Source organism: Neovison vison, chromosome 12 (genome assembly GCF_020171115.1).
Source record: "Neovison vison isolate M4711 chromosome 12, ASM_NN_V1, whole genome shotgun sequence".
Classification (NCBI taxonomy): domain Eukaryota; kingdom Metazoa; phylum Chordata; class Mammalia; order Carnivora; family Mustelidae; genus Neogale; species Neogale vison.
In genome coordinates this window covers 10404221-10416178 of record NC_058102.1, presented here as the reverse complement: position 1 = coordinate 10416178, position 11958 = coordinate 10404221, and the positions used below count along the sequence as shown (strand labels likewise).

General features: G+C 55.7%; 1 protein-coding gene across 1 annotated transcript; it reads left to right on the top strand.

Moving 5' to 3' along the window:
* The first annotated feature begins 7558 nt into the window (after window positions 1-7558).
* Window positions 7559-10880, top strand: LGALS1 (galectin 1). Its single transcript, XM_044226588.1, has 4 exons — window positions 7559-7652; window positions 8926-9005; window positions 10249-10420; window positions 10676-10880. Exons 1-4 carry the CDS (start codon window positions 7644-7646, stop codon window positions 10820-10822), a joined length of 408 nt encoding a protein of 135 aa, XP_044082523.1. The 5' UTR covers window positions 7559-7643; the 3' UTR covers window positions 10823-10880.
* Window positions 10881-11958: the final 1078 nt, after the last annotated feature.

The window sequence follows — 11958 nt, the reverse complement described above, 5'->3', positions numbered from 1 at the left end:
GATGGGAAGAGCGTGGTGGGGACCAAAACTTTTTTAAATTCTTTTACAAGATTTTATTTTATTTTATTTATTTAATTTTTTTTAAAATAAGTTTTGTGTTTTGTTTTTTTTTAAAAGATTATTTATTTATTTATTTATTTGACAGAGAGAGATCACAAATAGGCAGAGAGGCAGGCAGAGAGAGAGAGGAGGAAGCAGGCTCCCTGCCGAGCAGAGAGCCCGATGCAGGGCTCGATCCCAGGACCCTGAGATCACGACCTGAGCCGAAGGCAGCGGCTTAACCCACTGAGCCACCCAGGCGCCCTACAAGATTTTATTTTTAAGGACTCTCTACACCCAATATGGAGCTCCAACTCACAACCCCAAGGGCAAGGGTCACATGCTCTACCCACCGAGCCAGCCAGCGACCCTTCCCCAACTTTTAATTCAGAAAACTTCAAACGGGTAGAAAAAGTGCAGGAACAGCACAACACCCATATGCCCTTCCCACGGATTCCCAGCTCATATTTCAGGAAGCTGATGACACCAGTCCACAAAAGGAAATAACTCCTTCCCACTCCACTCCCTGGTTTCAATAGTTTTCCTGGTTTTGCCATCCCCCCTATTGACTCTCCTCTTGGTGACCAGAGGCCTTAGAGGGAATTTCTATTGACTGCATACATTTTTCCTATGGAGGTGGCTTTGAGGCTAGAGGCTGAAATGCAGATTCGTTGAAATCAGCTTGGTGGAGGGCGCCTGGGTGGCTCATGGGTTAAGCCACTGCCTTCAGCTCAGGTCATGATCTCAGGGTCCTGGGATCGAGTCCCGCATTGGGCTCTCTGCTCAGCGGGGAGCCTGCTTCCTGCTCTCTCTCTCTGCCTGCCTCTCTGCCTGCTTGTGATCTCTCTCTGTCAAATAAATAAATAAAATCTTTAAAAAAAAAAAAAAGAAAGAAGGAAATCAGCTTGGTGGAGCACCAGGGTCCCGCCCAGCACTCCCTTGATTTTATTTTTGCTATTACGGATAACCATGACCAGGGGATGATCTATGTGGCTCTTTTTCACATTTCCTTACATGTCCGGTACACTGAATGGGGAGTCGGAGCCATCTCTAAATTCCATTGGTCACTTTTACCATGAGTAACAGTTCAGCACCGATGCCACGCAGCTCCGCGGCCACCCGGGAATCAGAGGTTCCCCTTCCCAGCCCTGCCTTTCTCTTCCCAAACCACATCTTTCCATGAGCCTGGGCAGTTCTAGCAAATCCCACTCTTCTGACGCCAACTAAAACGGAAAACTTTCCTCTACCCACAGAACCCTTCTGTCACCAAAGGTGTGGGTTTTCTGCACCAAGCAAGTCTGTAGTTTTAGGCAGACCCCAGCTACGTGTCCTAGAATTCAATTCAACTCTGGAACTAAGTCAAGTTCATGCAGGCCCCCCAGCTTAAGGGTTCAATCCCACAAGACTCCCTGCCCGTCCCCCTTCAGATGCCATCCCTAAGTCCCCAGTCATCACTTGTGCCTCTGACCAACTAGCTATAAATTGGAGATTCCCAAAGCCCCCTTCTCAGATTCAGTCATTTGCTGTTACAGCTCAGGAAACTCAGGGAAACATTTGTGTTTACTGGTAATAAACCAGTAACAAACGATATGGAATGATACAGATGAAGAGCTGAATGCAGAGACAATCTAGAAGGGCAAGTTCCAGAAGGGTGCCAAGTGCAGGAATGTCTGTCCCCATGGAGTTAGGGTGTGTCACCCTCCCAGCATGGACATGGTTCACCAGCCCAGAAGCTCCAAACCCTATAGCTTAGGGAGTTTTTTTTTTAATGGAACCTTCATCACATAGACATGATCAATCATAGTTCAATCTTCAGCCCCTACTCAGCATCAGAGCCACTGAATTAACAGCTGTGGAGGGGCGCCTGGATGGTTCAGTGGGTTAAAGCCTCTGCCTTTGGCTCAGGTCATGATCCCAGGGTCCTGGGATCGAGCCCTGCATCAGGCTCCCCCCACATTGGGCTCTCTGCTCAGCAGGGAGCCTGCTTCCTCCTCTCTCTCTGCCTGCTTCTCTGCCTACTTGTGATCTCTGTCTGTCAAATAAACAGCCGTGGAAATCTCCTCCTTCCAGATTTGTTCATTTTAAAGCAATTTCCTTTGCATTTTCTGTGGCTCGCTGCCCAAAACTCTCCTGATATGCAGGCCTCAGGCACCTTATATAAAAGAGTAAAATGCACCCACTTTCCGGAAAGTTAAATATATGTGGGCTTTTTTGGCTATATAGTTTTAAAGTATTTTTCGATGTTTATTTTTTATTTTATTTATTTATTTTATTATTTTTTTAAAAGATTTTATTTATTTATTTGACAGAGAGAAATCACAAGTAGACGGAGAGGCAGGCAGAGAGAGAGAGGGAAGCAGGCTCCCTGCTGAGCAGAGAGCCCAATGCGGGACTCGATCCCAGGACCCTGAGATCATGACCTGAGCCGAAGGCAGCGGCTTAACCCACTGAGCCACCCAGGCGCCCCTATTTATTTATTTATTTATTTATTTTTAAGATTTTATTTATTCATCAGAGAGAGAGAGAGGGAGAGAGAGAGCAAGCACAGGCAGACAGAATGGCAGGCAGAGTCAGAGGGAGGAGCAGGCGCCCTGCCGAGCAAGGAGCCCGATGTGGGACTCGATCCCAGGACGCTGGGATCACGACCTGAGCCGAAGGCAGCTGCTTAACCAACTGAGCCACCCAGGCGTCCCTATTTATTTATTTTTTAAAGTAGGCTCCACAACGAGCCAGGAGCCCAACACAGGGCTTGAACTCACGACCCTGAGATCAAGACCTGAGCTGAGCTCGAGAGCCGCTCACTTAACTGACTGAGCAACCCAGGCGCCCCTATACGTTTGTTTTAAACATTATATGACTTGGGGGATCTAAGGTAGGCGTGCCCAACCTCTAGGAAGACTTGGACACACTTTGGAAATAAGAAAATTCAACCCTGAAGAACTGGTCTCAAATGTTTCCACTTTTATGATGAGCAGGGTTTACGTCTGAGCACCGTAAATGCTGATTGGCTTCAGCTTTGCAGTTTTAGCCTTTTGGCGCCAATGTATTTTTTTTTCTTCAGGTCTCAAATATTTTATAAGCTCTCAAAAAGCTCTCAGCTTCCTGTGAGTCTATAATTATGTCAAAAGAAAAACATGAAAAAAATTAAATGACTCCTGCCAGAGCCCTAGTGGGCTGATGAATGGCAGGATCCCACCCAGACCTCGTATGAGAGAAGGGGTGGCTCTCCAAAGATGAGTGAGGGTCTGTAATCAGAAGGGGGACAGACAGCGGGTGGGAAGGCAAAAGAACGCCACTGTGTTTGGGGAGATGGCTGTCTGGGCAGGTAGAAGAGCACAGCAAAGGCCTGGAGGTAAAAACGGACACTCAAGGTAAGTGGGGCTTGGAAGAGCCCCTAAGGTTGGGGGCCATCTCCCTCCCCCGCCCCAGTTCTTTCTACACTTCATGGAGCAAGTGGAAAAAAAAATTTTTTTTTTTTTTTTTTTTGAGGTCCAGATATCCCAGGACCACAGTGTTCAAGTTCTTTCCTTGGCTCAGGAGATGGATAGCAGGTCAGCCCTGGCTCCCTGTGACCTTGGCCAAGTGGCCAGCCTCTTAGGGTGGTTTCTGCATCATTAAATGAGGGAGCGGGTCAGGTGCAGAATCTCTGGGGCCCATTCCCGCTCTGACTTGTAGGACTCTGGAGCTGGCTCTGATCAGCCCCACCATTCCTGGCTGGGTCAGCCAGATTGGCTGAGGGGTGTGGATGGTGTTTCCGTGGGCCTGGCAGCCCTCCCAGCCACTGCCCACTGGAGGAGGAGGCACAGCTTTCCCGTGGGCAGGGCAGGCAGGAGTGGGCAGGCTGGGAAGGGCCATGCTGGCCTGGATCCCCTGTCCATGGGTACGGAGCTCAAGCCTCACCACAGCGGCCAAAGTCCAGCCTGTAGGATGGAGGAATTCCAGAGAGTTCTCTGCCTCCACTGCAGGGCAACGAGGGAGGAGGAGTCCCAGGACGGGGAACCCTTGGCCTTGGGGGAGCAGAAGAGAGGACAAATGCTGAGCCCCCCCCCGCCACATCACCTCTGTAATCCAACCGCTAGTGAATGGGAATGTTCCCACTTTCCGGGCCTGGAAACAGGTTCAAAGAGTTCAAGGACCTTGGCCACCGTCACAGCCAGGCAGCCCCCAAATTAGGACTTGCCTTCCCTTCTGATTCATTTCAGGTTCATTTCAGGGCCCAGAGCAGCTTCCCTGTGCGGTCCATTCCAGTTGACAGGCCCGAGGCCTAGGGTGGTGGTGGCGGGGGGAGGCGTAGATGGAAAGAGGTAATGTTTGAAAGCAAGGAGATAAGATGCCCATTTATCCGCACAGGGCCTGGCAGAATAAGTGGATGCCACCTCTAAGAGGCCCCGAGGACTGGGTGGGGGTGGGGTGCACAGGGGCCCCTGTTACCCAGGAAAACTATGGTCCCTGTTACAGGAGACACAGGAAGCTGGGGAGACCTGCTGCCCCAGAGTAGGCAGGAGGGGACTGTCGGCGATGAGGTAGCGAGGGGCGAGAGGGAGACCTCCCGGCAGTGTGGACCCCAGGAAGGTAACCTCAGCCTAGGAGAAGAGACAAGAGGGAAGCCAAACCCTTCTGAGACTGTGGGGAAAAAAAAAAAAATCACTATTTAGTTCAACAGCCATGAATTCCACCCTGGACTAGCTTTGTGCGGGGAGTAGGGTTTCACCTCCCCCAGTTTCCAGATAGGGAGGCCACCTTGGGAACGGTGTGGCAGGGCTAGGACCCGAATCCAACTCTCGGGACTCCGCAAGGGGCCTTTCCGGAGGCCTATTCATGCCATGGCACCCCTCTACCGGCCCGGAGCCAGCCGAAACTGCCCATCGTCCAGCAGCACGCACTTCCTGACACTGGGCCCGTCCTCCAGGTTGGAAGAAGCATGGGAGCAGCTCCCGAGGCCCTGAGAGCTCAGGACTGGACCCGGACCAGAGCAGCCTGCCAGCCCCACGTCATGGCAGCGGGGCTAGGACCGTGCCCACACCACCTCCGCTCCTCGGTCAGAACCCCCCAGATGCCCGCATTCCCTGATTCAGGCAGAGAGTGCTTGTGGCGCTTGGAGGGGAAACACAGAGGAAAAGCAGCCAAGCAGCTCAGCTCCACGCACCCCTCCCTGTGCTGAGGTTGAGGGGAGGCCCCGGAGGAAAAAATGAAAGAGCTGGGCTTGGTTTCTGAGGCTTGGTCTTGGAGGAGGGATGAGAGCCTGCCTCAAGGCCCAGGGCACTCCCCACCACTCCTCCTGTGCCAGGGTGGGGATTAGTCATCCGTGGGGGGGGGTGGAGGGTCGGGGGGCAGGGGAGAGGACAGTGGGGGACCTGGCTTCCAGATGTGAGTCCCTCCTGGTCCACATCTTCCTCCCTCTTCAGTGCTGGCAGTTTCGGAAGGGAGACGGCAATGTGCAGAAGGAGGTCCCGGTGTCAAGTCTCCTAATAAGCGCCCCACCTTGCCCAGTGCTCCCCACACCCCTCTCTCCTAGTTCCTGGCTATGAGGTGAGCACCCCTCTAACGCACCCACCCTCAATTCTGTTGCTCCAGTGGTCTTCCCCGCAGCCCACGTCTGCTCTCAGTACTTACCTTCCGTACAACCTTCCACGGCTGCCGCTTCCTGACGGCACACAGGAGAAGAATGAGGCATGAACAAGCCAGGTACAAGAGAGAGGGGAGGCATCTGGGTGGCTCAGTGGGTTAAAGCCTCTGCCTTCAGCTCAGGTCATGGTCCTGGGGTCCTGGGATCAAGCCCCGCATGGGGCTCTCTGCTCGGCGGGGAGCCTGCTTCCCCCTCCTCTCTCTGCCTACTTGTGATCTGTGAAATAAATATATCTGAAAAAAGAAAAAGAGAGAGGGAGCAGGGGGCGACAGGAGAAATGACTGTCGCCCGGAACAACTCCTCAGTCCCGTATTTATTAGACATAGACAGCTCCCACAAAGGAGCCGAAGAAGGCTGTACATTAATCATCTGCCTCGTAGATATACAAGAAAGAAGGCAAAATATATCTGGCCAGGCAGCATAAAGTTTATATTTGAGCAGCACATTCAGAGGGAACATCTGATTAGCCACAGGTGCTCTAACGGAAAAATGAAGCAGGCGGCATTCCGCCCTGAGCAGGTCGGCCTCAAGGATGGATATTGTCCTCTCCCCCAAAGGCCTGTTGCCTGTCCATGGTTTTCTTAAGGCCATATCTAAACATGCTCGTAACTAGTATAATTTCTCATGGGTCCTATTTTAAGTAATACATTATTCTGAGGGACAGTTACACATGGCTCCCCAGCACCCTCCGTTAAAATAATGGCCCAGCCCCTGGAATGAGGCCCTTCCTGATCCAGCTGCTGTCGGCCTCCCATCTCATGCCCGGACTTCCCCAGCATACCCGAAACTCCAGCCGAGCCCAGATGCTCCCTGTTCCCCGGACGTGCACTTTCTCAAGTCTGAGCCTTTGCTCATGCTGGAATGCCAGCCCTCCTTCTTCACCCATCCTTCCAGAACCACCTCTGGGGCACCTGGGTGGCTCCGTTGGTTGAGTGTCTGACTTCAGCTCTGGTCATGATCCCAGGGTTCTGGGATCAAGCCCCGCATGGGGCTCTCTGCTCGGCGGGGAGCCTGCTTCCCCCTCTCTCTCTGCCTACTTGTGATCTCTCTCCCTCTGTCAAATAAATAAATAAATAATCTTTAAAAAAAAAAAAAAATGAACAGAGAAGGCAAAGCCCGGGCCTAGAGAGAGATGTGAAGAAGAGTGGAAGGGAAGGGGGCAAGAGCCAGAAACCCAGCCCCTCCTGGCCTGGCCCACCCCAGGGGCCCCCTCTCAGGCCTCACTCAGGCCTGACGCTGTCAGGCAGGAGCCCTTGGAGGCTCCGCAGCAGGCCCCTCAGGAGGGCTGAGGCATGAAGCCTGAGGCCTGGCACCCGGCCCAGGCTTTCTTTAGCGCTAAATGAGGAGCGCCAGCAGCAGCCACAATCCCAGCTTCCGGGGAGGCCCGGGTGGGGCCAGGGCCTTGTGGTTCAAGGTCCCGGGCCCTCTGCAGAGGCCTGCAGTGCAGGCCACGCCCTGGTCCCTGCAGGGAGCAGCCAGATGAACCCCAGTTCTAATCCGCTGAGGGACTCTGGATCCCTTCAGCTATCTTCTCACTCGGCCTGCTGGCCCTAGGCCCCCTTCCCGCCAACTCTTGTGCCTAACTCATCCTCAAACTATTTTCCACTGGCTCCCCCCACCCCCAATCCCTGCCACAGCACAATTTTTTTGGTGGGGGTGGGGAGGGATGAAGGGGAATGGAAGGTGGAGCCTGGACCCTGGGGGAGTGGTTAAGGAAGACGGTGAGGGGGAGGGGGGGCTTGCCACTCTGATTGGTCACCTCTGCTCCAGAAAGTCTTCAAAATTCCATTGACCCCGCCTCCAGTGGGCCCCCATCCCTGTCCTGCCTTACAATTGGCTGGGATTCTAGGGGGCGGGACTTACCAGAGCCCAGTCCCGTTAAAAGGGTGGGAGCGGCCCAGGATCCCATCTCTCCCCCTGAGTCTTGAGACAGCTGGTGTGGCAGGCATTCCGCGGGAACATCCTCTGGTCCTCAGTCATGGCTTGTGTGAGTGTGGGGATCCCGTCCCAATGCCCAGGGATGGTGGGGGGGCAGACAGCTGGGGGAGAGTGGGGGTAGATGAAGATCTGGGTTTTAGTCCCTGGGGTGTGGCTTTGACCAAGTACCTTCTCTTTGCTGTGCCTCAGTGGCCGCGTCTGTAAAATGGGGGTGGGCGCCATGGCCCCTAAAGGCCCTTCCTGGCCTAAGAATTATCTGAGTTCCTCTGGGGTCTGACAGCACAGTTATTTCCGCCAGGGTTTGACAGTCTGCAGCACTCCGATACAGGGAGAGAGAAGGGTGTGGCAAACTGGTGGGGTGTTGACTTTGATGACACCCAGCCTGCTGTCCCTTCCCCCCTCCTTCACCCCAAAGAGCCTCCTGTCCCTTCCCCCCCTGCAGCTGTCCCCAGTCACTGGGCCAGGGCAGAGTCATCCTCTGCTCTAGAGAGCTCTGAAAAGTCGCCAAGATTTGAGACCGGCTGCCCGAGAGGGCGCCTGCTTGGGTTAGTGGGTGGAGGGTGGTTCTGTGCAGGGTAGTCAGGTGGGGGCTGGGTAATTCCCATCCCCCTCCACACACACATTCCCCATGCCTGCAGATGGGGTGCTAAAGGAAAGAGAAGGAGGCTAGAATCTTCTGCAGGCCCCAAGGAAAGGGGTTCAAGTTTCTAGCAGAAGGAACCACTCACACCAGTTAGCCTGTGCGGTCAGTCTTGATATTGCTGAGCTGGCCGGGCTCCTGAGTCTGGCCCTTGGCCACTCACTCTTCCTTCTGCACAGGAGCCTGGCTGCGCCCCTTAGGGGTCTCCTCTCCAGCCCCTGCGCCTCTCTGTATGGAGGGGCTTGAAGGGGATGGTGGGGGATCTCCCAGCCCCGGGTTGCCTCTTCTCCAGCAGAGGGGCCGACCCAGGTGCCTTTCTTTGCCACCGAGCCGCAGTGTCACTCACTCTGAGTCCGAGTCTCTCCATCCATCTATTAAATGAAGGGATGGAACATACCATCTCACCTCCCAAGCCGCTCTGAATCTAAAATCCCCAAGCTGAATGGCAAAAACTTCTAGATCTTGCCTTCCACAACCTCGGCAGTGGTAACAGACAGGAAATGGACCCGGCTGGGAGCAGGGACTTATCCGGGACCACACGGAGAAAGAGAGTCTAGAACTTGCTCCAGATTCCCCAGGCTTCCCGCGGGCGGGGCCAGAGGATCCAGGGCGGGCACGCCCCCGCCCCTCCCCCTCCCGCACTGTGTCCTCTAACCCCGCTGGGTGGGTCTCCTCCTTGCAGGGTCTGATCGCCAGCAACCTGAATCTCAAACCTGGGCAGTGCCTCAGAGTGCAGGGCGAGGTGGCCCCCGAAGCCAAGAGGTGAGAGGGTGAAGGTTGGGGTGGCAGGCCGCAGGGGCCCGGGCTGCGGAACCGGGCGGAGCCGGGCGGCGGAGCGGGCCCCGCTCTGGGAGGGGCGCGGAGTCCCCTGTCAGACTGCCCAGTCCAGGCCACCAGCTGGGGGACTCACTGAGCCGGGAGACTCTAGTTCTGGCCCTGCCGCCTCCTGGCTGTGTGACAGAGGCCCCGCACCTCCCTCCCGCGGCGAGGGGGTTAACGGCAGCCGCGTTCTCTGGGTGAGTCACTTCCTCCGCGCGGGGTCTGGATGCCCCCACTACAGTCGTCCCCATCCCTCCCCGCTGGAGCCTCCTAAGCTAAACCATCTGCAGCCTCGGCCTCTACCTTGCCTGCCCCGCCCCCACTGTGGGCGGGAGCCGAGGTCCCTGGGGGCCTGGGAGAGGGAATGGGGGCGCCGCTCCCCTGCTGGTCCGCTCCCCTGCTGGTCCTCCGAGGTCCTCTCCTCTTGGCCCCACCCTCTTCACTCACTCAAACTTTCACTCCTTCAGCCCTTCTTCCAAGCTGCCTAGTCTCTCCGCAGCCGTGTGACCTTGGACCAGTCAACCCACCGCACTGCACTGCACTGCGCTCCAATCAGTTGTCAGTTCCCTGCTTGGGGAGGTGGTTGTGTGGAGAAAGTGAGGTGCTGGGTCGCTCGGTGACCGTGAGGCTGACCAGCTGATCTTAGAAAGAGCCGCACACATCGTGTGCTTTATGCTTTTCATGCCTACCAAACCCTCCGAGGGACATACCGCTCTTCTCTCCACTTAGCGAATGCGTTTTGGATGATGATGATGGGTTTGCTAGCCACCTCCCCCAGCCCCCGCTCTTGAGCACCTACCGCGGGCCATCCTGCTGGGCACCAGGAGCACAGAGATTCACAAGGCAGAGAGGACACGCACCCTCCCAGAGGTCACCGTGCGGAGGAGGGTCTGTCGGTCCGTGACCAGTGGGACACAAAGGCATGTCTGTGAGAGTCTGGGCTTGGCCATCCGCACAGTCAGACCCTTAGCGATTCCTCCTGGGCAGCCCCCATGGGGCAGATGAGGAGACTGAGGCCCAGAGAAGGGCAGGGACTGGCTCAAGGTCTCACAGCCAGGAGGCGGCAGGGCCCGAACTAGAGCCTCCTCCCCGCTCAGTGAGTCCCCCAGCTGGTGGCCTGGACTGGGCAGTCCGAGGAGGGACTGCAGTCTGCTGCAAAGGTCTCAGTGCCCCCTGCTCCCCGCAGCTTCGCCCTGAACCTGGGCAAAGATGGCAACAACCTGTGCCTGCACTTCAACCCCCGCTTCGAAGCGCACGGGGACGTCAACACCATCGTGTGTAACAGCAGAAGCGAAGGGTCCTGGGGCGAAGAGCTTCGGGAGTCTAACTTCCCCTTCCTGCCTGGGAGCCCCATGGAGGTGGGCTGGGGCCTGGGGCCAGGGGCAAGGGGGGGCTGGCAGAGCAGGCCTTAGCAGCTACAGACCTAGGTCCCACCCTGCCCTCCCTCCCATCCCCTGTCCCCTCTCTCCCCTCCCCTGCTGCGATCAGGCCGGTGAGCACCAACCCCTCTCCCAGGGAGCCTGTGTCCTGGGACCTGCAGGCCAGCTGTGACCGCAGAGGCCAGGCTCCCGCTTCAGGGCCGCTGCCACTCCCTGCCCCTCTCCATCCTCCAGGTGTGCGTCTCCTTCGACAATGCCGACCTGACCATCAAGCTGCCGGATGGATACTCCTTCAAGTTCCCCAACCGCCTCAACCTGGAGGCCATCGAGTACCTGTCGGCTGATGGGGACATGAAAATTAAGTGTCTGGCCTTCGACTAAGGGCAGCCCGGACATGGCCCCTAATAAAGGCAGCTGCCTCTGCTGCCTCTGGACCAGCCTTCTGTGTGTGTGTTGGGGGGGAGGGGCGGGGGTGGAAGGGGAGGTTGCCACCAACTCCCGCAGGCTCCTCCTCCTTTCCCTTCCATTTGCTTCCTCAGCGCACACTGCCTGAGTGCCAGGGCCACACAGGGAACTCAGTGCATGGGAGGGAGCTGGGGACTGATGAAAGAAACCCAGTCACAGCCCCCCCAACGGCTCCCAACCCAGGGAGTCCCAGCACACACTAGGTACTCAGAAGAGGAGAAATCAACGAAACCAGGGGGAAATAGTCAAGGGGGGACCGATGGGTGCCGTGGTAGCTGGCGGCAGAGAGGGAGGTGGAGGGAAGAATCATGGGCTCCTCGACGGCTTTCAGGAGCTAGAAAGAGATGGGGTTCAGAGCTGTGTGTCCTGGTGCGTGTTAACTGACCTCTCTGAGCCTTTGGTTTATGTACCTATACAAGGCAGGGTTGAGAGCACGTAGCATATCAGAGGGCTGTCCGAGAAGATTACATGAGACCTGAGAAGCAATTCAAGTTCAGTGCCCGGCACAGGGCAAATGCCCTATGATGGACGTTGGCTTCCTGTCCCTGCTGCATTAGCACACGAGATGTTATCGTTGTGGTTTTGGAATATAAGTGAAGTTGGGTGGGGTGGGGCATGGAGCTGGCCCCCAAGAAAGAATTCTAAAGACATATTTGGTGTGAAAAGCACGGTCCCATGAGCAGAAAGAGATGCCCTGGGGTTGTGAGGAGTGGCCCATGATCCTTTCAAGTTGGGAGGGGGTTAAAGTCTTAGTCATAAGACCCTTCAGATGTATATCAGTGGGCCTCATGCTTGGGGATGATTGTCAACACGTATCTTGGGGGGGTTAGAGATAAAAGGAAGTTTCCAAAGGAATTTTTTTTTTTTTTAAGATTTTATTTATTTAGTTGACAGAGATCACAAGTAGGCAGAGAGGCAGGCAGAGAGAGAGGAAGGGAAGCAGGCTTCCCACTGAGCAGAGAGCCAGATGCGGGGCTGGATCCTAGGACTCTGGGATCATGACCTGAGCTGAAGGCAGAGGCTTTAACACTGAGCCACCCAGGCCCCCCACC